Here is a 26,520-nt window from a genome sequence, read left to right on the forward strand (position 1 = left end):
CAGTTTATGTAAGCATTCTCTAACTTGATCCCCTTCCACCAAGGGTATGTTCTTCTTGCTTCAGACTTTCCCCTGGTCTCCAGGGCCTGGGATTGCTGAAGGCTGGTATTGCTTGTTAAGACTGAGATGAAAAAGTCATTCAGTACCTCAGCCTTCTCCATGTCCCGTGTCACCAGGGTTCCTGTCCTGTTTTATGGGTCCACTGACCTCAGTATCCTCACAGTCTCACAATGTTTGTGAGGCAAGATGCTCAGTCTTGGGTGTTCAGGTTTACTGAGATACATCCTAAGCAGTGCCCATCTCCAGGTGAAATATTATGGTATCAGGTCTTTGAAGAGAATGGAATTAACAGTTCTACACTTTTGTAGCACTTCCCTGAGCATCAACTCAATAGTAATTTTTTAGCAGACTGGCTACCAACACATTCAGGAAGAGTTTCCCAGAGAGCTGCAAAGCCAAGCAAATAAGTATATAACTGTTTTGTACTGAAAGGTCTTGATATGTAGGAAGTAAAAAACCTAAACCAATACAACACAAAAGCAAAAACAACAAAGCAACGCAACACCCTACCTCCGCTTCTCTATCACCACAGAAGTTTTGCCAGATTCTTTAAACTCTTCTGGAAACACCAAAGTTTTTGTGTTCTTGATACCTGTTCTGAAATAATGACAACTTTACCTTCATGCTTCTCATATTCTGCTTGGATTTTTGCAAACAGAGCTTCCAGTTTCTTTTGTTGATGCTCTGCATGCTTGGCAGCTTCCCTTTCTTCAGCTCGGCTGTTACGAAATACATATGAACCAGCTGATGTCTTTTCCATCCACTGAAATAAGAAGATTTAAAAAAAACCAAAACTACCTGGACTTTTAAAAATTTCAACTTCATTTAACTTCCTTCTAATATTCACTGTTAAGTAAAAATGCTTTAAAAAAAGAACAGGCAGTAGGTCATAATTTCCTTCAGTGTAATAGGTAGAAGGCAAAACCCCACAGCATTGGTTGGTAAATCTTCACTTTAAAGACATACAGACAGAATGAATGAGTAATCAAAACTGCATGATTTGACAGCTGAAGAAACCATAGCTTATACTAACAGGTATCAATGATGTAATGTAGAAGATAGCTGGATCCCACTGACAGTTACATTAAGGTACAAACCATCAAACTCAATACTTAAGAATATGCCAGAACTGCATTCTACCCTCTACCCAATTTGTGTTTCCACACCAACTGTACTGTCTGTTTTAACATGCTAGGTTATATGCTGTAAAAGAACTATGATGCTCTTCTGCAGATAGTCTTCAACTTTTTCTGCCCAAAATGGTTCCACAGGATTCCAGCCTTGCTCACAACCTTGCCTAATTTGAAGGAATAGGTGAGCCAAACAAAGAGGTCAGTGCTGTTGAAAACAGTCCCTTACCTTTCTCTTTGCTGCACAGTCCCGTCTTCTCCTTTGTACTAGCTTTAGCACATATATGATCTCATCAGACCACATTCAGTTTGTTAATTCGACAGACAGCAGTTTGCTGAGGGTTTTGGTTTTTTTGGCTAGGTTGGTTTGGTTGGTTTTTTTGTATTATTACTATGAGTTAGTTGCTCCTGGTTTAATGAATTAGCTAAGCAACAGGATCAGGTGAGTTCCAGTGAGAGCAGGATGAGAAATGCTGAAGGACTAATCCTTATGAGGCAGTGAATTGCTTAAACAGGCTCTGCATGCCGTGCATTTCCTGCAGTATTCACAGTCAGACACCTTTAATTAGGGTTACTGTGATTCCTACACTCCTTGACTCTTCAGGTAAAAGAAGACACAGCTACGTCTTCCTATTGTTTTGTTACGTTTAAGCAAGAGTCTCAGTGTTTAAAAAAGCCCAAACAAACAAAACATCAGCACGTGGATCTCTTGCTATAGTAAGAAACGAAGCACTACTTTCCTCCCCAGCCTTGAAGCCATTTACTATTGATGAGGTTACAGATTAGTCCCCTTTCTGATACCTAAATAATAGTTCTATCAGCAGTTCACATAGTAAGTGCTGCAATCTCCTCCATTAATGATGTTTATTTATGATAAAGTAATAATCCAAACCAAATACTGCTATTACCTTTGCAGAATTCATTCTACATTGACCAACAGTTATACAACACTTCAGAAAGAAAATAATAACCCTCCCCTATACATGCCAAGTTTAACATAATCTGAGAAAAGTTAACAAAATCTGAAAGTTGTATCCTGATTAAACTGTTAACATTAAGAGGACTGATTACTAATTAAAAAAATGTTTCTTTTTGTAGCTGGTATTACAAAACAAGTAGTTAGAGGGAAGTCTGACCATACTGAAAAGGTCTGCGTATTAAGTGGTATTCAAAAGATCTTCATTCTATTTTACACCATAATCACACTGTATTTTCAGTAACATTTTTAAGTAACAGATCTTACACAGTATAGCCAGCTACATGTAAGACAAAGTAACCTTACTAATGGTTATAAATGTCTAACTTTTTCCAGGGCTATGCATATTAACAATAGAAAAAAATTGGGTTTCATTTCTACTTGGGAGTTGAAATTGTCTAAAAAGTACTGTGCTTTTCAGATTACAGAACTGAAGTTCAATTATTGCTGGCTTTTTGAAGCTGAAAGCAAAGCCAACGAGAGATACAGAGCACAAACTCAAATTCTTAAAGCAGGATGCTCCAGTCCTGAAATATTAAATACACACACACTGCAGGAACCACTACTGTTTATTTTACACATTTGACACTTTCTCTCAAATTTTTTAACTCTCCATATAATGTCTGATTTGAGGAATAATATAGCAATTAACTAATATGATTTTTATCTCATAAAACCTGTTAGATTAATAAAATACCATACCTGAATAGGGTAAGTTCTTTGAACAACTACATCAATACACCCCACTGCACCACCCTCACTGTAAAGTGATGACAAAGGCAAAGGGAAAGGCCTGGGATCTGGGTGAAATCCTAGTTTTGCATGCCATCGTGCACAGCGAGTGCTGTTCGCCGAAATCTGCGTAAGACAAATGTGGAATGATAAACTGTCACCAGGAGGTCAAAAAGATATCTAACTTATTATAACTAGAGGAAAGACTATTTTCACACTGACCTCACTAAGAATATGCCATTTTTGCACTGAACATAGCACATTTTAATTTCAAGGTTTCTTTTCACATTGAAAAATACGTTATAAACAGGAACTAAAATGAGTTAAAATTCTCTAGGAAATGAGCATCTATGAGATAAGCCACTGTTTTATACCAGAAGAGCAAAATTTTTATGCTGAAACTTCACGCAGTACTTTAATCATCCTCACACAAGTTAATATACCCCTGCCAAGCCCAGCCTCTCATGATCTGTTTCTTCTCCCCCATTCTTCCCCCAATTTCCATATTGCCAAATTAAGGAGCTGGAACTTTCAAAACGCAGCAAAACTTGGCAGAATATTTTAAACTTGTCTTTCCATCCTATTTAATAGTGTCAGCTCCTTGGTGTCATGTCTTACAAATCAGGTTATTAAACTTCAAGAAAACTTTGTGTGTTTATAAAGCTCTGAGAAAGCTTTTTCCACTTACAAAACATGGCTCAGTTACACAGCATCTATCACATTTCTTGGTCACATCCAGTCAAGCTGAACTAATATTTTGTTTTACCTTTAACATAAGAGAATCTGGGGCTTCCAGCGGTGTACATCCATTCTGAGAGCCAACAAGTTCTGCTCCATGAACTATGATCTTCTGACCAACAGCCAGCCTTCTTCTATGTAAGAAAGCTTTGAGAGGTGGATCCAGAAGAGCTCTAATCCCATACCAGCCATCAGTAACTTCAATTATTGCTGCTGCTTTTTTACTTTCCACATTCTTATTGCTACCGCTAGGAGATACAACAGTGTTTAGCGATATGATTTTAGAGATACACAGTACAAGTGTTTTACCTGCTGCGTCATCTCTTTCTGTTATTTTTTTGATTGCTGATCGTTTACTTTTATCAACTTCTAAATCATACCTACAAAAAAGAATTCACGATGCTTTGTTAGAGCAAACAAAATCCTTCACATTCTTTTTCCTTAAAACAATTGTAGCAAACTATAGCTTAATCAACTGACATGATTAAGTACCATTGTAGTGAAGCAAATGTTATGAAGATTTTTGAAAATAACATTTTTAATACTGCTATGTGTAAGTTTAACAATATAAGCATTCTGATAAAACAGTAAATGCAAGGTAAAGGTGCTTAATCCACAACATTATGACCTGGAAAGTACACAGTATCACAGATTGTAACTCCAAATACATTGCTACACACGTACCTATATTTCAACTGCAACAGCACTGTTTCTGGCGTCAAACATCTGTTAGCAAATTCATGTGGAAAAGATACTTCCATGGCTGCCAATTTCCATACGATCCACCTATAGTGATTGTAAACCCAGGCCTCTGTTATTAGCTTGGGATCCACACCAGGAGTGTCACAGAGAGCTCTGCAGATGAATTGTTCACAAATTAATCTGAAACACACTATGTTTTTACTTGCTTTTTTTTCCGTGGCATTGTATTCAGTGTATGCACATAGGCTACATTAACAAAGGAATATTTATTAGAGTGAAAAGAGGAAGGTTGCATTCCATAGCCTGATCTGGTTATTGTCCGAATACTGCAGTTTTGTCCTCATATGCTTTGGCAGCATGCGTGTGCATACACGCCTGCTTTCTTGAAAGGCAGACTTCTGACCCTTGCAGTAGCTCCAGGGGCATGATCTGTCCACTTCATGCACGTAGAGAGGGACAGAGGTGTGCTCTATTCCCTTTTAGCCCTGGAATTTCCCCTGCTTGTTTGATGAGTTCATTACAATCCACCTTCCTCTACTTCATAGTTTCTAGTTATGGTTTGGCTGGTTTTTTTTGTTTCTTTTTTTTAAGAACATGTGGACAACGCATTTCAAAGAACTTTTAGCTTCTACTGAAGAACTTCCTTCTCTCCACTGAGTGACCACTGGAAATAGATTTTCATTCTGTGTTGAGACCAAGACGTACCACCATGACCTGCCTGAGTTGTGTTGGGAACATCTATTTTTTCAGTTCCCTCACTCACTAGTAAGGCCATTTCACTAAAGCAGGAAGAGAAAGAATAAGACCAAGGTTCAAATACCTGAGCCATCAGACTGATTAGAACACAAGTTAAATCCTATCAAAAAGTCAATTTCCGGCTTTTCAGAAAGCCTCAAGATTTTAAGGAACTGTATTGCAGTTGGGTGAGGAAAAGAAACAATTTAAAAACCAAAAAGTCAAATATAGGAAGATAAGGAGCAGGCATGACCAATAATTAATTATTATTACATTAGAAGACAGCAAAACAGTCTGAAACTTTAGGAGACATTCTGTAATCTTCTGTGAAGGACAATGTAATACAGCAGTTCAAAACAGAATTCAGTTCAAGGTCCTAAATACAGATAACTAAATTAAGACATATATATTCTAGTTAATGGAGATCCAGTTAATATACTTCAAGAGAGAAAAAGATTGATTCACTTGGCCAGCCAGTAGGTATTCATTCTTAACCATATGCTTAACATATAACCAATCCAGAAAAGATACAAGAGCTGAAAGCAACCTCTTGGAGAACAGCCTCTACAAATTGCTCCAGAGGCTGTCTATTACTCAGGGTCAGATCGACACTGCTGCCCAGCACAGGTTCTGACACCAAAGCCACCATAGCCACAGAATATAGAATATTTAGCAGTTTTGGTGGTTTCTCTCTTCTGTTTCTGAAAAATGAATGTGGCGGAAGCCATGTTCTTGATGGCCTGACCACAGAATCTGGAGCACAACTGAAAACTACTAATAAGACAAGCTGTCTCTGGAATAAGAAGCTGGACTGCCTGAAAAGGCCAATATTTGGCACATCTGGGCATGAGCTATTTTGTGCAAATACTTTAATACTTCTCCCCTTCACAGGAAAATTGTGTGAAATTAACCTAGATTACCCTCAATGTGCCTAAGCAGCAGACTGAAAATATACTGATCCAGAGCTGGATGCCTTGTTCACAGATATCTAGTTACTGCTTCTAGTCAAAAACAACCTCAAACCTCCGCTTTCCTATTAATCTGTGTAGCAGTGCTGTCAGCCTAGAAACAGCAATTTCATATGAGAAAAGAATGACCAGCACGCTTTCTAAAACACATGCAGCTCCAGAACGGACATGTAGGCAAGAGGCCCTACACCATAACTGCACATGGATGAACATCTCAGTCTTTTACGCATCTACCATAAGTGCTTTGCATGAACATTCCATCTAGCAAGGTATATCCCCAAAATATTCAACAATTGTGTCACCACTGGAGGAAAATGTAGAATCAGAGACGGTATCACTAATAGCAAAATATACGTGCCAAATGGTGAGGAAACAGACAAGTGACAAGTTACATCAAGTTCTGCATAATCTGCCTCTGAGTGACTACATAAATGCATGTGCCTACACATCCCATAGCTGTCCTTGAAGCAGCTGGGGCATGTGATGCCACAGGGTGCAAAATCTAACTGTGAGAGGACCAGCTCTGTCTTAAATTTTTAGAAAAAACAAAAAAACCCAATTTGAAGGAGTGCTCTGAGCCAGACTTGGTTTTATTGTCAGAGAGATTTGAGACTTCCAGAGCAGAAGGCAAGAATTCTTAGAAGCCATTTCTAAACAATTAATACAAGAGGGTTATTGGGAATGACCAACATGGATTTACTAAGAACAAATAATGCCTCACCAGCCCAATTGATTTTTGTGATGAAGTAACTGGTGCCATGGGCAAGGGGAGGGCAGTGAATATTGCATATGTTAGCAAGGACTTCGACAATTTCTTACAGTCTCTTTATCATGAAATTGCTAAGATATGGGCTGGATAAGTAGATAAGGTCTGTGGAAAATCAGCTGGACCACTGAGCATAAACAATAATGATTGACAGGCCAGTGGGTGGGCAGTAGCTAGTAGCACCTCAGTACAGGGACCAATGTTGTTTAATGTTTTCATTAACAACACAGATGATGGCACGGAACACACTAAATTTGGGAAGCGATTGATAAACTGGAGGAGGAAGAGTGCAAGAACAGGAGTTGTTTGTGCACTCTGGGTAGTTTTTTTTGCTTTTCAACTATACTCAAATGAAGACCTGAATGAATCAGTGAGTTCTACTGCTGAAGTCTTGGATTCCTCCAAATCACAGGTCAGCTTTAAAAAAACCCCTGTATTTAAAAAATATGTTTTCAGCCCTGTCCTGCAAAAGAAAAGAAGCCCTTAGTACCTCCACAATCAACCTTCATTCTCAGCAAGAAACTCTGGAGCCAAGCTAAATAAATGTTTTTCTACCTGAGGTGGAGGAAATCAAAACCTATAAATGCTAATTAAACAAAATGGTAAAGTGCTGAATTAACAGAAAATAGTAATATTTTTCTGGACTATTTATACTGTTGGAGAATTCCCAGAAATTTTCTAAATCGACTTTGTATGCTTTCTTTAACGGTCAGCGAAGACCTCTAACATTAGTCTACATAGTAAATTTACCATCTTACAATATCTTTATTTACACTAGCAGATATGTATTAAAAATGCACAGTAAAAGTATTCAGAGGCTTTAAAAGATCACTGTGTTGGATTTTATTCTAGGGGATAATTAATAAATAGCACACTTGTCTCAAGTTCCTAAGTAGCAGTACCTGTAAAACTCCTTTTTTCCAGCTTTTCCCTCATCTGTAGGTATTAGCCATCCTCCATCAGCAAGTTGCATCCCATTTCCAGCTAATATATACTCCTTACTGAAGAAGTCTTTGATGAGAAACTGGAATGATTCTGCATTTGTGCTGTTAACTTGTAGGCAATGTTTTGGAACACCATATGTGTAAAGCTGCAAAAAATTAGATGAAAAAGACAAAATAATGACAGAACAGTAAGAATTCAGCTGAGAGTTTTTAACATCTAATGTTATAAATTCAGATAAAATGTGTCATTTCATATGTAATCTGAGGAGAATGTAGGAATTCACAGCAATTATTTTAGCAGAACAGCATCACAATGTCCTTTATAAGTGTTTAAAAAAATTCAACGGGTTTGCACCTTCACTGTACCAAAAGCAAAAGGCTTTTGATACAGACTTAGCTAAGCTTAAATTTCAACTTTATCTCAAAAAAAGCTCTTCATATGGGTTAGAAGTCAATAACAACTATCATTGCTAGATTTTTTACCTTGCTTGATGCTTCTCTTGTTTGATTATAACACTACAGAGACATATTTATGACCTTTATTATTTGGAAAAGTCTTTAAAACTGTGGATATGCAAAGCTGCTTAAATACTGTAGCAACTGGTCTAACAGTTACTGTGAATACTCATCTCAAAAGTGAAGAATGTATCTATTCAAAAGCTAGTGAGTTTTTGTTTGTTTGTCTTAAGCAACAGATCCCAGGAAAAACATAGAGTAAAAAGATACCAATATACCTCTTCAGCAGAATAAAAACTAGGAGATTTCTCTTCTACTGCAGTTTTCAGAGAGATTCTGTTTCTGGCAGATGTTTTAATGACATAAAGACTGCCTGGTTGGGAGCTAATATGTTGCCTACATTTCTTTTTAATTCTTATTTCCTGCAGATCTCTGGCACAACGGAGATTCGCCATCATCTTGACCAAAGCTGCAAAGAAAAAGAATAATAAACCCAGCAAACTCTTTTTTACAGTACACATTAACATATACAGTCACACTATAAAATCAAGTATCAAATGAAGCATAATACATCTGGTTTCTGAAGCACTGGGTGAAAGCAGATTTTTCATGGTCTTAATTAAAAGAGTTGCATGTGATTTATTAGGAGTGCAATAGAAAACGTTAGGAAAGTAATTAGTTTCTAATTTTCCTCCCCTCCCCCAAAAAAGAAGCTTAAAGAGAACCTTCTTTTTATTTAAAAAAGAAGCCTGACTGAATATGAAAAACCCTCAAAGGTTCAATTCTGATGGTCAGTATTTTCAATAGTTAAGTGATCAAAATCTGAAAAAAATACCTAAATTGCCATTTTCTAGGTCAGTGTCTGCTGTGTGCTGGATGCAAGACTGGTGATCTTGAGGTTCAGCAATATTTTGTTCAGTTGTGATCTGATTTAATTCCATCTCTTCAGTCATATTGTTGCTGATTGGTGAGTCACACCCTTTGCTACTGCACTGTTCACCTCTCGAAAATGTCAGCTTGGTTTTGAAGGGTGGAATAAAAGTTTTAGCAGTTTTGCCAGATTTGTACAACCTTCTTGTTTCTTCACTTTCTTTTGTTAAGGCCTTACATGGAGTAGAAACCCCTGAAGTACCATTTGAAGACTGCCTTATTGCACAGTGCTGAAAAATGGCAGGTTTAGATTTGAATCCTTTAAAGTCCTGATCCGGTAGAGTAAGGGTAGGATTCCTGACTTCCTGTTGTTCTTTTGTAGCCCTACAAAGATGAAAACATTTAAACATACAGGTTTCAGCTTCCTGACAAAAATCTTTGTTGGGATTTTTATAGTCTTAATTTAGTAATACAACATTCAACACTACATCAATAAAATGACAAAATATCAGTCTTTGACATTTTAAAAACCAAATAATTTCTATTTATTAAGAAAAGAGAAATGCAAGTGTAAAACTTGTTTAGCATCTCACTGGTCTACTGCAGCAATGTGTAATGGTAACTTGTTTAGTTTGAAGTAAGATTATAAGTGTTTCATAAAGTTGGGTAACAAATTATTACCATATATTTTTAAAAGGATACGAGGGCTTCCAAGGTTTTAAGAAACCCCATTAGAAGAACTGTAAAATATATTATAAATTTCTCACCCAAAAGGTTGACAAGTTATGGGTTTTAAAGGAACATGGTATATAAATTTTCTTCTGTCTTTGAAAATGCCTGTAAGATTATTAGAAAAAAAAGTCTGAAATTTGCACATTTCATGGACATTTACAGCACATATTTTTTCTATATTAATGTTATAAATACATAAATCCACTCTGGAAACTTTCTTGACAGCTTTTTTCTTTCCCCACCCCCACCAATAAAATCTTTGTATAAAACATCTTCACACTAGTTACAGACAGATACAAAGGATAAGTGACTACAATGCTGAACTCTTCACAGTTACTATTTGTGAGCCTGAAAGATGTTTTTAGGCTCACGAAAGAGAAACGTTCATCATTTATTTAATTCCAGGTAGGCTACCATTCAACTTACAACTCTTCTAGCAACTCTCTATTTTTTTTAAAGTTACAACAGAAAAGGGCCCATTTGCACAAAATCCTCCTTCCATCATTGAAGGGTATGCTTATCTTGGAATTATCAACATAACTAAATCATGTCTGCCTGGAATTGAAACTCATTTGTGCTATGCCTTTGGGCTAGAGATCAGAATTGTTTTCAGTTGTTGCACCAAACAGATCCTGCTGTACAGTAGGATAATATTTACATATGAAGAGTATAAAATTACTCTCTGGCAGACACTAATTCCATTTAAAACTTTAGATCAAGGGGTTTATGCTTACAACAGATTTAGGACAGCATCCAGGAACCCATATGCTGGTTAAACCAACATATTTGATGAATCCTGCTACTGAATTCTAGGTAAGAGCATGTCGTGCTTAGAAAGAACAAGTTCCTTAAAGAGCACAGTGTATCCCATAACCAAAGCCTGTAGCCAAAATCACATTATCCAAATATCCTACTCACTCACTAGCTTCACATAAAGCATCAACTCAAACTTTAAAACCTTGCTTTCACTTTCATAAGCCTCCATATTATTGGCTTAAGATATTAAAAGCATCTGTAACGGAGACACCTATCAGTAAATATATTGTTTACAAATTATTATATGATGAAATTACTAATAACTTCTCATTTTCCTGTAGATATGGTTTTTAACTGAGCAATTACAGACCAATAAAATAAATTCTTCCTTTTGAGACTAGAATTTGTGAGATTTAGGATTGTGAGAAACTGGATAAACTCCTACTGAGCTGGAAATTTAAACCAGAGTTCTTGAAGAAGTAGTATACTCTAATATATTTAGATTCTACACAAGATGGCATGTCATTAATCATGTGATTTTCAATTCAGCAATTCAGCAGAGACACTACCATAGCAGCTTCCCTGGATTTCCATGACTTACTTATACTGATAAAAGCAGTAGCTAAGCAATCTTATACATAAGTTTATTGGAAATTGAAGAAGTCTAAAGATAACAACCAGTAGCAGATTACTGCTTAGAACACAAGAAGACTAAGCTTACCATCAGGGGTGCTTTTCGAAGCTTTCAAAGATCTGGGGGAATTCTTTGTTCTGTTAAACTCAAGCAGTAGCTGTCTTTTAATTGGAGGTTCTCCTAGAATAAAACCACAGATTTTTTAAAAGTGATGCTCCTTTTAAGTTTGGTTCCTAACCAATACTGTATAACTTAATTATAATTGCTAAATAAACGATAAAGAACTCAGAGCAGCAAGATCGCACGTCTCCGTTAAACAGCCTTTTTGAACACAGAGCTACTTCACTGTAAGGTACAAAAGTTTCTGCTGTACAGAATGACTGCGTATGTGTTACTGAGAATAATTTCAAGACTCCATGTAATGAAGTCTCTTGCAGAATTTTTTGTGGTCAGTAAGTCTGCTCCATCCAAATAAAAATTTGTGAGCCTTATGTTATCAAACATACTCAAGACAGTCTGCCTCAAAGCGCACTGCAGTGGACTCCAGCAGCACAGCTCACCTGCATCTTTTTTTTTTTACTTTAAATAATCAGAGCCTGGCCAGAATTCTAAAAAATCGTGTAACACGTGTTTTACAGAAGCTGTAACTAAGGATATGGTTCAACTCTGGCACAGCTGTTTCAAGTTGGGCTGAGAGAGACCTATCTGCCATTTCACACTTGCTCACTTTGCCACACTGGCCTGCCCAACCTCCATACCTAAACTGGTGCAGCTGGGCAGCAACTCTTTTACAATCTACAATTCCATAAAGAGTTTTCAACCCGCCCAGGTCCCTGAACAGGTCTGGATGACTCTGCAAGCATTAAGTACCAACACTTCAGCCCTGAGACAGATCACTTTTAGATGGTAAACTGTGCTTTTAGATAAACAACTATTTTTCATACCAGACCGGCAATCTCAATACAAGTGAAAACATGTCCTCACCTACAAGGCACAAAAAGGTGACAATGGGAATACTGCTGCTCATTTTTCAATGAAAAGCCACTAGATTTGTGTAGAGAAAAAGGAAAAAAAAAAAGGAAGTCTGCTCAGAAAGCAAAGGAGCAGTAGCTTTCTTCCATAACTTTATGATAAAACAGCAAAATCTTCACATCTTCAAAATTACTAATCACAAATTCAGCTTGCAGTGTGCATTTAAGGCTCTAAAGAGTAGATTAACTCTGCCTGCAACAATAATTTTTGTCAGTGACACCTAGAGAAAGAACTTCAACTTCTATATGACCTAAAAATAAATGTGTCATTTAAAAACAAACCTCAAAAAACCCCACTATGCAGAAACATGGAATTGAACATATATAAGACGAAGACCTACCAAGTAAGTTTTCTTCTTCAAAGTGCCTCTTCCCAAAGGTCTTACTTTGAAAGGTTTTATCCAGTCTGCAACTGAAGGACTGTGCACCATTAATTTGTGCTCCAGAATTGGAACGATCGTCTTCCATAAAAGCTCTTGCGCTTTCTACAGCCTCCACTTCCAAGTAACTTTTTGGAGTTTTGAGAAGATTAATATTCCTTTCTGCTTTAGCAGAAACACTGCATGAAACTGCTTCAGACTCAGTTTTCATGCCCAGGTTCAGCTGACCTTTTCCAAAACCCCTAGTCTCCTCTTGCTGAAAGCTATTTTTAAATGTTAACTGCTTGTTTTTCTTACTCTGTGGTACATACTCAGGCATTTCAACATGGTGAGTGCTTGGAAAAGACTTCATTTCCTCAAGGTAGATGCTTTCTACATCAAAGTCTTCATTGCGGCTTTTTTCAGTTTTGGATTCTGAGATCACTTTATCAGTTACAGATTCTACATGCTGACCACTCTCTTTAATTGAACCAAGTTGATCTGTAATGCAAAGCCCACTGCTCAAAAAGTCATCACATTCTTCTAAAATTGCCTTTGCTTTTTGATACGCATTTTCAGAGACTTTTACCTGCTTTCCACTTGCAGTGCTGAACCCAAAAGCGGGACCTGAAATCAATTTGGTGCTGGCATTTTCTTCCCCTTTTGGTAACACTATCTGCATTTTCCTAGGAACTACCTCAGTGTACATTTCTGACTTATCAACACCTTCCTCGACTAAAAATGCTTCTTGTACGTGAGATGAATGAGTCCTTTCCATTTCAGAAAAGAGCTGCCGGGCTTTCCTGAGTGACTCTTCTGCTAGTTGTACAGGTTTACCACTTGCTGTACTGAAAAACCCAAGATCATTTGCAGAAGAATCTGACTCCTTTATCTGCTTATCTGGAAGAGGCAACTGCCCTAAAAGCTTACTATTCTGTTCAAAGCATTGCATCTGAGAATTTGAAACAGGCTTTGCACCTGCAGATGTGTTTGTATCTTGGTGATGACTTCCACTAGCACTTGCATTTACTTTAATAAAATGAGATGTGACTGAATTAATCTCTTCACTTCCTGCAGCATTTAAAAACTTAAATAAATTAGGGCACTCGGCATGAATGATAGAAGATGAATTTCCAGCAATTTTTGTTTGATGGGTTCTCAAGTTAGTCTCATATTTCACAGATTCACTGTAGTCATCTTGAAACATTTCTCTGACTCTTGCTAATGCACTTTCCGAAACAGAAACTGCTTTACCTTTTGCTGTACTAAACACAGTTTGTTTCAGATCACCCTTTTGATTCTCAACATTAAGTGCTGTTTCTTTTAAGCTGGCTAAATTAGTTTCATCTTTGGGAAGACTGATTAGTGACTGGTTTTGACAAGCATTAACTATGGCGTCCGTGAAGCCACTTGCATCAGCAGAAAGTTCATTTAAATGTTCTAAGTCGAATTCTGTACTGTCACAGTTCAAGTAAGAGCAGTTAGAAGTTAAGAGGAGGGATTGATCAGATACATTGTTTCTATCCTCAGCAAATAAAGTATCTTTCATATCTTCAGGCACAGAATTATCTTCAAGGTCATTTGATAGTTTCATTAAATTCAGAGATGCAGCAGAGTGCACAAGAGAATCATACATGTTTTCTGAATCATCCCTCTTTTTTGGCAAATATTCCATCTCCCTCTCTCCAAACAGTTTTTCATCTTCAGACAAGTAAGTTCCACTCAAAGCATCCCTCTGCTGCCCAGGAAGGGATTCCAATTCTGACTTTTCATGACTGACATCAGTTTTTTCACATGTATATGAAGTTAGCAAACTTCTTTCTCCCAGCTTAACAAACATATCTCCTTTGACAGCATCAAGAAGCACAGCCTGTTTAATGGGACTGCTCTCTACTGCCTGCTTAAATTGATTTCCAGGTTCTTCAGGAACAAGCTCTTTATTAAAATTTAGTTTATCTGGGTCACATTGAACAGTGCTTTCAGTATGTAAATCCCAGTCTTTGACACAGTTTTTACCACATCTCCTTTTCTTTATGGGGTTCTCAAAATAGTCATTATGTTCCTTTTCTACATCAACATTTTCTGCAAAAAACTGTTCAGCTTTAGCTAAAAATCCATCAGCAATTGTTATTTTTTTGCCACTGGCAGTATGAAATCCAGTCAGATAACTCCCTTTCACTTCATTTCTTTCAACATCTGCCTCTTGCTCAACAGGTATTTGGTGATGGTAAGAACCTACTTTTATTCTGCTTTCATTAACTAACAGATTTTTATCATGGGTGGCGTCTTCTTCCATATTTTTACAATTTGTCTTTAATTTATCAGAGTTCTCCAAAACTTTTACATCTCTTTCTCCACATTGTACATTGAACAAGTGTAGAGAATGATCCAAAGCTGTGTCAGAAATGGATCTATCACCACCAGCTGGACTTCGATGTTTTGCTGACAAGCATTCATTTTCCTTTCTGTCTTCTCCTTCCTGACTAGGAGACACATTTTTAATTTCATCTGCTACACTTAAACTTTGTCCTTCTGCACTTGCAATAGCATCTCCTACATATGTTACATCTAATAAGCCTTCTTGCAAACTGCCTTCAGTTTGGCGATCTCCTTGATTCAAAAATTGTTCGGAAGTTTTATGAATGAACGATACATTGCTGATGATAGCATTAGTACTACTGAAACTAGCATTTTCAGTATCCTTTATTGATCTTTCTGTCTGATTTTCCACATTTTCCTTAAACAGGATACTATTTTCCTCATTTTTTTTCTGTGCATGGTCAGAAACAGAACCTGAGTGGGAAATGGCATCTATGCTTTTGAAATCTGAAACACATACCATTTTTCCTTCATTTTCTTTTGCTAGGCATCTGGCAAAATTACAGTTAGAAGACATATGACTATTTGAACTGTGACATCTAGTACTAGTTTCAGAAGATTTAAACAAATAGTTATCATCATCCAAGTCCCTGAAGAGCTCTGCAGATCTGTTCAAAGCTGCCTTAGAAATATTTATTTTTTTACCTCCAGCTGAAGTAAAGCCTACAAAATGAGAAAAGCTGTCCCCTTTAGCTACTGGAAAGCTCTCATCAGATACTCTACTTTCATTTCTGTCTAAGTTACCAAACGTAACCTTTCTGTCAATGTTATGAAAAACCACATTTTCTTTTTCATATTCCACTACATCAGAGTCTTTGTTTGTGTCTTCCTGCTCCATACAATACTTACTGGTTTTTACTTGATTTTCAGATTTTAAAGTCCTACAAAAATCAGCATGTTCCCTTGTTTCTGAATTATTTTCCATATTTTTTGTTCCACATGTTCCTCCAGTTTCAAACTGTTGAAAGGCATGATTTTGTATCATGTTACTTTGCTTTCTAAACTGTGTAAATTCAAACTGACTACCTGTTTCTTCCAGGATACTAGAAAGTTCAGCAATTTCAGCTTCTTGGCTTGCTGTCAACATTTGATTTGTTTCTTGCAAGGATTGTGGGCTTCTAGGAAAGCTTTTACACAAGCCAACCTTGTGTGGAATAAACCGTGTATGCCTGGGCTTAAGAACACTTGTCTGTGAATCTAGAGAATCAGATAAACTACTGGCCAACTTGCTTTCTGAATCCGAGAAAAACATACTCTCCTTTTTATCTTGATTTGAAGTGTTTCTGACTCTTTCCATAGAATAGGCTTCAAAGCATTCATTTTCAATATCTTTGAATAGCATTCTGCCTTTTGCTATACTGACTTCAGAGAATTTAATCTGCTTATTGGAAGCAGTCTGAAAGCCACCAAAGCCCAGATTTAAACAGCATGCATTAAGACTTCCTGATGATTTCCCTTTATACTTTAGATTCTCATTTGGCCTTCTGCTGCAATACATAGGTGCTATTTGTTTATCTTCTTCAGAAATCAGTTCATTTAAAGAATTATCATCTATACAATCTATGGATTCTCCAACAATCTCTACAGCTACATTATTGAAAACAGCTGCTTGAGGGCCTTCACTGTTTTCAGCAGACTTTGGCTTTTCATTGTTGACTGTAACTTCTGAAGAGGCAGCTGCATCTGTTTTCTCCCCTTGCTTTAATCCAGTACTATAATTTTCTGAGTAGCTTATTCCCAAAGGTCCAAGTACTTCTCTACAGCCAGCTACTGACCACTGGTCTGTAGCAAGCCTTTTATCAGTTGTTATTTTCTTACAACAATCACTACTGACTCCATTTATGCCAATGTTGACCTGACTCAAAGTATTATTGAAACTACTGTCTGTCACAGATGTAGTGTTGTCATGGTGCGTATCAATCAAGTGTTCATTATCCCTGGGGGAAGACCATGCAAGTTCTTCTTTCAGGCTCCGAGGTACAGAACCTCCATCATTCACATTAGCACCCATGTACTTATCTTTCTTGCCTTTCTCTAAGCAACAGCCTTTAGGGAACAATTTGGAATGCTTTCTTGCCATTAGGCATGCCGAAGCTATAACTTTACGTTTTATATTTGAAGTTATTTCACTATTTAAAGAATTTGTTATGTCTTCTTTCCATGTATTAGATACATCTAAGCTTTTTAATGATGTAGCAGGTTGATCCTCTCTTGCATTTTCCTCTAAGTCTCTCAGGTCTTGTTGCTTCAGCCTATCGTTGAAGGAATTACCAGATGAGTTATCTGTTATATCCATTTTTAAAGTACAAGCGCCAAATTTATTTTCCTTGATATTTGATTGCAAACACTTTCTCTCAGCAAGGAGCAAGCAGTCTACAAGAGAAGACATTACAGGAAAAAAAAGTGTTAATAAAGTAGTTCTTACTTATTCAAACAAATCCAAGATTGGATAATTTCTGCATATGCTTAAAACTGGTACCATAAACATCACTTTTGTTTTCAAATGTGAACACATTGACAAGACTGAAGAGCTGTTTAATCTACTCATGTTCTAATAGCCAGAGACAAGTGGGCACTTAAGTACTATTAGTTTTAAATATATATGTACGTATAAAATACCCCCCCCAATTTTTAGTTGTAATGAGATTTGAAGAGATGGGCTTCCATTCCTTGTGTCTCAACATAAGGTTTTATTTCAGACTTTAAAGAGACACACTTCAACTCCTAACATTAAAGTAATTCTTCTAGTGATAACAACAGCTTTTAAAAATAGGAGTATGTGCTTCTTTCATTATATAATTTGGTTTTTTTAAATATTTTGTGCTTCTGAAAGAAATAGATGTACAGTCTTAAGTCCTCTAATTTTAGAAAAATAAGAATACAACTTGATCATTCTTTATGACCTCTCAGAAGTTATCAACTCAGTCAGGATGGCCCTTGACACTATGGGTATCTAAAACAGCACTGACAGAGATAATAAAGCTTGTCAATTAGAATAATGATTCAAATTGGAAGTTTCTACTCCAGAAACTAAGCTGAGAATAGAACAGAAAGTTAGCACCAGCCTACGTGAAAATAATGCTATTCTGTCACTGTTATTATAAATGGACCAGTTCCATATAATGATTCCCAGCTGTAGAACTATTTTATCACAAAAGATTTTTTTTGATCACAAGATTTTTTTTGTCTTTGTTCTTAATAAACAAAGAAGCCTCCCCAAATGATGAAAAGCTTAATAATATACCTTGCTCATCAACACTGGCCACATGACAGCCTTTAAATTCATACGAATCAGATTCTGAATGTGTTAGTACAGGATGAAGAGGTGATTCAGAGGTTACTTCTTTCTCTATTTTTTCTTCTTGATACAATAAAGTATTATTTATTGTATAAATGAATCTCTTGGATCTCCTTCTTAAGCTGGATAATATATTCAGGCTTTTCAATCCAGACTCTCTAAGAGTATTTTCATTATTAATTAAATGTAGGTCTTTGCCATTCTCTGGAGATGTAGCACTACATACAAGTGGGTGAGACAGAACATCAGTTATGACAGATTTAGAAGTTGCTTTTAAATGCTTGGAAAAGCTGCCATTGTAGACTACAGAATACTCTGTGACATTTGTACTTTCAATTAATAAAGAATTACAGTTTAAGAAGCTCATTTTGGAAAGCTGCTCAGCTGCACATCCTTTTACTAACTTTGGATCTTGAACACTCAGAGACACAGATTTTACTGGAGTTATTTCTGATGTTGGGTTGTTTTCAGAATTTTTCACTTCATAGCACTTTTCTGACAAATTGACACTCAACAACTTTTGTGCTTTTATCAAGCCTGAAGTATTCAGTAAAGATGTTTCCACAGCATCATCCTTGGTCATAAGTACTGTCTTCTCTTCTAAATTTTTCTCTCTAGGTAAGTCAGAAGGTGGAGAGTTACATATGGACATTTCCGAGTGAGTTACATCAAGATCAGATAAGTTCAGTTGAGACCACTGGCTTGAGGAAGATTGCATTTCTCTCACAGGCTTCTCATTCTCCGATGACTTACATGTTCTATAATCTTGCACATCTCCTGCAATCCTAAGTGACTCCAGTTCTTTGTCATGTCCTATTAAACAGTCATCTTTACCATCTCCTGTATCTCCATCTGTGTTTTGGAGTAAAGAATCCTTCAGTTCAATAGAGTGGCTTTTTTCAGTCCAGCTAGTTGTTTCCACTTCCTGTGAAATGCCAGTCTTTCTTCTGTTAAGCTGCTCAGAGGGAACATCTCCCTCTCCTTGTGCTGTACCAGTGGTTATTTCACATTTCTCTACTGCATCCAGAGCATGTGGCAAGAGCAGAAGAGTTCCACTGGACTTCACAGGCATGCTGAACGTATCCTCAAAGCTATTCATCTTGCCAAATGAGCCATTTAACATCTCCGACTCTAAAGAGTTTAGAGAAGATGGGAGAGTAAAAGAAGTAAAAATTAAGTTTGGGGAAATAACTCAGGAACAGCATCGGGTATTTATAGGTAAATACAGCTTTCAATTTTCTGGTAATTACCTCCACTCCAGAGCAAGTTTGGAAAGATAAATCTACATATCTTTAAAGTAGGTTATTCTCCAACAGCAGCTGTTAGAGGAAGCAGGAGGCAAAGGACATACATGCAGATGTCCTGGCCTCCTGAGGGCTTTGGTGCTTAAGCAGGTTTCCAAGATGAACCCTAGCAGTCAAAAGGATTTTTTCCCCGCTATGGATAGGAAAATGAGTAGTAAATTTTAAAGGGCAAATGTCTGTATTTTTCCTTCCAAAATTTATACCTGCTGGTAGGCGGCAAAGCAATTTAAGAAGCTGCCTGGTTTTGTCTATAACTGTCAGCTAATTAAACTGTTATTTAAGTATTATTTCATTAAACTATCTTTTGCTTTGATATAGAATAGTATAGGATTTAGAAAGACTTAGAAAAGATTCTTATTTTTTTAATTGATCAGGAAGCTTTTAAAAAGTTTCATGTGATTAGCACAGATACTAGAAACATAATGAGAATTTTTTTGTTTTTCTATAGAAATAATATGTGGTGGAGGGAAAATAACCTAAAGTCTACTTTGTAGATAGCCTTAAAAGCTTATTTATACCAAATAAAAATATTACTTTCTCAAATGTATGAAACTAGACTCACCTATCAAAATAGTGCACATTCAAAAAAACAGCTAGGTTTTATTTTGAGAGTACTGTTAAGACTTTTTCAAATCAAAGAAGTGGCAACAAAGTACCTACAAAACACTGTTGTCCTCTGTCTTCCTTGGACATATAACCAATACCTTAGCTTTTTCCATAAACCTTTTTTAGGTACAGTTTCTATAATGTGGAACTCTGTAATTTTCCCTGTTAGAACTTCTAAATAGCCTAGTGTCTGAAAGGTTTGCCATTTGGAAGTCCACAGAACTTGGTCACACACATTCAGCTATTTGCAGTACACCCATTAAGAGTTCATGCCTACGTTGTAGGCATAAGTCCACTTCCCATCATATCCCTTTAACAGTTACTCATTCTCTTTACTTTCTATTTTTTGCTGAGAAGCAGAAGGTATCACTACACCGGATCTCTAAAGGAAGAAACTGTAACACTACAGATCAAGTGTACAGGTCCTTTTCCCTTATTAAAGTACGTTACTCTGAAGTAATGTCTGTGTCCACATCCTTTCATCCTGTAATAATTTCTGGACAGAGCTTTCTAAAAAGATACAGTTACATTTCTTTTTGCTTAAACAGGAACCATTAGTTTTAACTGAAAAAAGAAAAACAGGAGTATTTGAAAGCTTGTAACGATACTGGTTGTACACTGAATAACCTGAAGGGGTTGTACATTGAATAACCTGAAGGCAGGGGAAAAAAACCCCCAAAACTAGAGAAGTTAATTTTGACTTCTAAACTCATGGAGAGTCAGTGAAATGACAGCCCCCCCAAACAAGAACTGTACAACAGAATTCTCTTGTTTTCCCAGTAAGTGCTTCTCCTTCTGGGTGAGTAATACAATACTCAGAGAAGAAGCGGCTTAAACTTTAGATGGTTCTGCTCTGGAGTAATATATTGACTGACTGTTAGACTATATCACTCTGTTTCAGGTTGGAATCTCTTTTAGCAGAGGGTATTGAACCTATTTTTCCTACTGCATGAATAGTTCTTGACACTGAAGTTAAAGATAGACCATTTACTCTGATCAGGGTTATAAATTGGAATGAATGATGCCATTTTGGTTTTTTGACTCAAAGAATGTAAATCTAAAGGTTTGGGCAACAGGCCAGGGTGAAGTGTCTAAAAGCATTACAGAATTTCATGTTTCACATTAGTTTTCAATTTAAATAGCTTTATCAATCTATAGATCTGAAGAACCTTAACTCTGAATTCGTAGATAAAAAGCTTTCCTCTTCCCCCAAATTACTAAAACTAAGAATAAAAAAATCCAGTAAAAAAATCTTTGAAATATTTTGCAGTTCCTGTACTTTGGACTGAGTGCATATATTCAGTCTCACTGCTATTAATGACACAATTGGCACAATATAAATAATCTCACCATATCCTTGAAATCATGTAGATATTCAAATCAGTATTATGATCTCTCTTATTTTCTTTGACTGAAACAAAATGCATACCTAATGAAACTGATTGCCTTTCATGATCGTACAACACTATTCCAGAGAAAACCAACATTTGAAAGCTACAAACATGGAGGTTTGAGCTATCCTTATTTTTACGTTGCATCTTCAAATGCCAAATTAACTATTACCAAAAAGGGAAGACACATGGAAAAAAAAAAATATAAAGAAAAAAAGACATTTGCAAAAATTATTTTATACTTTAAGAGAAATGGGTTTCTTCCTTTCATTTTTACTCAGAGGCTTTAACTAGCTTTCTCTACTGTAGTATGTGATACAATAAGCCAGTTTGGAATACAGAACAGGACATGAATTTGCCCTTACTTTCTAGAATTATTTTACTGGCTATAGATTACTTAAATATGTTTGCTGCCAACTACATTTTTCTCAGCACGTTTGAACCTACAATATAAAAATAGCAGTATGTAACGCTCTGGAAGCAACAGTGCATCCTGAGCCCAGCATTCACAGCTACCCTCATAAAATTCTAAACTGATTCTTTCACAATTCTTTTAAGTACCACCAAACAATGTTTTTAGGGCAGTCCAATCAATTCAGAAGAGAAGGAGACATACAATCCTAAGGATATACTGTCTTGTCTAGTCTGTGACAATCTCTACGGCGCCCTTTTAAACTCATGCATGCTGAACGTATTTCTCCCTTCTGCCACCACATTAAATCACAAAGCTAGCTCACAATGAAGTGGACCTTTTCACTATTCACTAACATGATGTGAGGGCATAGAATGAAAACTTTTTTTCCCCCTGGCTGAGTATTTTCTGCATTCTTCTAAAAAAGTTAACATTTCTTTTTCCTAAAGGATTTGTCACATTTTGAACTACTAATAGGTAAAGTAAATGAAGAAGAGATATAGCAAGATCAAAAACAACCTTACCACAGAAAATGAGTATTGTGGTGAAACTTCATGATAAAGCTAAATCTTTCAACAGCTAGAAGTAGTAGTCTTGCTCCCCCTTGAGTCTGCACCATTTTTCTCTCTAAGCTCTCCCATAGCCTCACGCTTTCACTTACTAATCTGTTTGTTACCCAGTAGCAAGGTAAGCTGATATAATTAACTGACTCAGCAGAAACTGATTCCCTTTTTTAAAGCCAGATTAGTTTTACAAGTTGAATCTATGCAGGAGATGGGAGTGCACAGCTGGCAGTGGAAATAAGGTAAGATCAGCCTAAGCTATACAGTGGAACTTTACCCTCAACCTTGCTTCACAGTAAAGTCAGTAGAAAAACACCAATGCATACCAAAATCTTTGATGTCATCTTCAGCATTTAGCTTTACTGTCTCTGGTACAGACAGCATACTTACATCACTTGTCCCAGGACATTTATCATGGTTGGAAAAAAAGTTGTGCAAAATCTGTAAACCAAAGACATAAGCTGTTATAATTACATACTAGGAATTGTCACTTCAACAGTAAAACATGCAACTCCAAACATTTACTGCAGTATCTGAATAATTCCACATCTCTTAAAATGAAAGGTCACATTTTAACAGATAGACTTGAAAATAAATAAGCAGATAATCCCCATTTTCAATGCAAATCAAGTTCCATTCTACAGTCAGTTTAAGGGTGGTGAATGGGTTCAGCAGTTTACTCTAAGCAAGCCTCTCAAAAACGAAAAAGGAGACAGGAAGCAGGAAGACTTTCTGCTTATTTTAACTTGTAATGGTTTGTTAACTGTGAAGTTTCAGGTACTTAAGAATCAAACACAAATTTGTAATTGAATCTTGTCAGTACCATCCTCAGTTTTCAGTCTGAGTAATCATTCAGCTTTCATATACATATATTCATATATAGAGTAAAATTATAATTATACAAGAACTCTCCCTAACACCCTCAAAAAACTGAAATTAATACTCAATTTTGACTCCTGGTGTAGTGGTTAAGCACAAGAAGTTATTGCCAAACAGTAACTCCCAAGGCTCTGTCAAAACAGGAAAAAAAACCCAAACAAATCCACCCTCAGATAAGTAGCATATTGCAATTACTAGGTTCGATTTCTCTTTGAACGACTCCCACTGCTACTGAATCCAAGTGGTTTTGGTTTGCTTTCTTAAAAACACAGCTAAAGTATTCCTCAAAGTGGGTTATTTGTGAGAATAGTCTACAGCCAGGTTTTGCAAGTTTAGTTTCGTGAACTTTTAAAAATATCTAGATAGAAAAGCCTAGAATGAAAATGATAGAATTTTTTATTCCTGGCTCAAGGAATGTAAACATGTAACTGAATAGCTTAACCGAAATTGAAGAACAGCATAGTTCTTAAAACTACTTACTATATCAGCTCTTTCATCCTGTTGCTTTGCTCCAGAAATAGAATCATTCTCCCTAGCTTTAGAAGACAGACAGACAAGTCAATTAATTGGCTCCCAAGTGATTGGCTGTGTTCAAATACAATTGTGTTTTGGGAGGGTTTTCATTGGATTATTTTAAATGCAACTGAAATCTGTGAACAGAAAACTACTAAAAACTGAAAGTTCTAACTAAAAAGTCCTACAAGTGAACTTGGGAGACAAAATCAGTTTCATAACAGCACAAAACAGCCTAAATCACAGGTTGTGGTTTTTGCTATGTGGGTAGACCAGTTATTCCTCTGAGACTACCACCACTGCCATTCCCCTTTCAAGGAGTTATTCATGGCACTATCTAATTTTTTCTGATGCAGGATCTGGATAAGACCATGAAGCCTCTGTCAAGAATTTGTTGGTTTCCATTTCCTCCCACAAAAGCAGGAATCACCTAGATAACAAAAGGGGAAAGTGAACCCTATTTTAAAGATGCCTAACGAGCAGTATATTCAAATAGCATGTTTTATAGACACGGCAACTAGGTTCCATGTAGCAGCCAAATGACTCTTTCCTTTCACAGGTGTCAGATGGCAGAGAGTGGGCATCACTACTGTAAAATACTAGGCTTACCCAGGAAGTGGTGGGAAGGAAGTGGGAGAACGAGAGCTCAAAGAGCTTGCCTCCCAGAGCACCACCATAAAGCTACAGGTACTTCCCACAGCCTTTCTCTTCAGGTCACATCATTCAGAATGAAGAAACACGCAAAATGCCACAACTCAGTAGTCCCGTGAACAGTACTACCCCCCTCCCTCCCAAGAGTTTTCCTTTCTCATGAGTTTTCATCAACAAATCATACAGTCAAAATTCATTTTGCTTATCATAAGCTAATGAAATCCCATTTAGAGCAACACCTTATGTCAAGGCTTGATGTTAAGTATGACTGTTAGTTACTGCTTAAACAGCTGTCACCCACCCACTCTCACAGTTATGCTGGCAGAGCTGTTTGCACAGCTGCACAGTAAATGAGGTCCAGGAATTAATCTGTCCATACAACCCAGGAAATATCGGATCAGTATCTCAGTCTGCCTCACCGCACTGACATGATGGTAGGCACTGTGAGAAAGGTTAAAAACACTGAAGCCAGCACTGCTGCTGGAAAGTTTACTCAGTGAGCTACCTCCTTAGACTTCATAAACATTCACATGACAACCTTACTAGTATCTAGTTTTGTGATAGTGCAAAGCAATCATCATCTAATCGTCTTCTATGCTTTGCTATATTATCTTAAAATTTATATTCTCTAATCCCTTATACAAAGGAATAAAACTTTTGAAAAGCAACAACACACTTAATGTCATTTCTCCTGTAAGGGCTGCACTATTTAATGTCACCTGTTTAGCATCACTGAAGTTTTGTCCTTTTTAATTAAAAACCAAAACAATTCAGCTCACACTAAGTGAGCTTCCAGTGTCAAAACCAGAACTTCTTTAGTAACACTTAGTTTTTAGAAATACCTATTATCACTGTTGCACCAAGTGTAGGAGGTGTGGCTAAAGAACTTGACCAGGACATATCTGGATCCACTTCTGCTCCCAGACTTTCAGAAATACGTTTTGGAGTTCTGACCTAGAAATATATTTAACAATTATTATTTCTATGAAGAATTCCAAATGTACTACTCCATAAAAGGAAAGCAAAATGAAGGAATAAAGTATATACCTCCAAAAGCTTGGGTGTGCAAAACAAGCTTCCATATGGTCCTAAAAGAATATATTTAATAAGAACATTAAATAATACTGACAACATGAGGGTTTTTTTATCTACAGATATAGATATCTTGTAAAACCAAAAAGTGAAAATACAAACCAGGAATATTATTTCTCTGTGGTGTTCTGTAAGTATTCCTTAAAATAGCTGGACTGCAAAACAAAACCAAATATTAATTTAACTTCTCAATTTCTGAAAATAGGTAAATATTTTAGACATTACATACATTACCACTTCCACCCATGGCTATTTGCCTGACTAAATAAGATGTAGATTTCTCCTAACTGGCAGTCAGTATTTTAAACCTTACCATAAGTTTATTACAAACAGCAAAATGCTTCTTTTCTGAAATAAATTCATTTTCAGTGATGATTTGTCTGGCAAATAGAAATATAATAGATTTCAGTATACCCATGCATTTGTTAATATGCTGTATGAAACTATGGAAATTGGTTTAATTTAAATAATTAAAGTGTTCTTACAATCAACATGAGTACTTTGATTGGATTTATCTGAAATACACACATTTAAATGTAGAAATTGAGGCTATGACTAAAAAAACCTCAGTAAATATTATAAATAGCTATACAAATTACTGCTTGATAAGCACATGATACATCACTGCTCCTCTTTCTTGCACTGGATCTTGAGGATTTGGAAAGCTGAAATAATATCAACAAATGGTATCAATGGCATTTTAGCCGATGAAATGGGGTTGGGGAAGACGATCCAGTGTATTGCGACACTAGCACTGATGGTGGAGCGAGGAGTCCCTGGTCCATTCTTAGTGTGGGAAAAAAAAAATTATTAAAAAAAACCAACCAACCAACCAACCAACCA

General features: G+C 36.6%; 1 protein-coding gene across 1 annotated transcript in view; it reads right to left on the bottom strand.

The window, feature by feature from the left end:
- BRCA2 (breast cancer 2, early onset) overlaps positions 1 to 25,832 on the bottom strand; it is a gene marked incomplete at its 5' end in the record, with an annotated part of 33,294 nt that extends 7,462 nt beyond the window's left edge. The window contains 16 exon segments of the mRNA XM_010013957.1: positions 674 to 823; positions 2,869 to 3,024; positions 3,665 to 4,016; positions 4,321 to 4,491; positions 7,710 to 7,897; positions 8,486 to 8,676; positions 9,043 to 9,461; positions 9,845 to 9,914; positions 11,287 to 11,379; positions 12,572 to 17,341; positions 18,213 to 19,397; positions 22,869 to 22,983; positions 23,902 to 23,957; positions 25,428 to 25,539; positions 25,633 to 25,673; positions 25,780 to 25,832. Coding sequence (XP_010012259.1) covers positions 674 to 823; positions 2,869 to 3,024; positions 3,665 to 4,016; positions 4,321 to 4,491; positions 7,710 to 7,897; positions 8,486 to 8,676; positions 9,043 to 9,461; positions 9,845 to 9,914; positions 11,287 to 11,379; positions 12,572 to 17,341; positions 18,213 to 19,397; positions 22,869 to 22,983; positions 23,902 to 23,957; positions 25,428 to 25,539; positions 25,633 to 25,673; positions 25,780 to 25,832 — 8,122 coding nt within the window.
- Between the last annotated feature and the right edge of the window lie 688 nt (positions 25,833 to 26,520).

The sequence above is a fragment of the Nestor notabilis genome, unplaced genomic scaffold, assembly GCF_000696875.1.
Source record: "Nestor notabilis isolate BGI_N333 unplaced genomic scaffold, ASM69687v1 scaffold34840, whole genome shotgun sequence".
NCBI lineage: Eukaryota > Metazoa > Chordata > Aves > Psittaciformes > Psittacidae > Nestor > Nestor notabilis.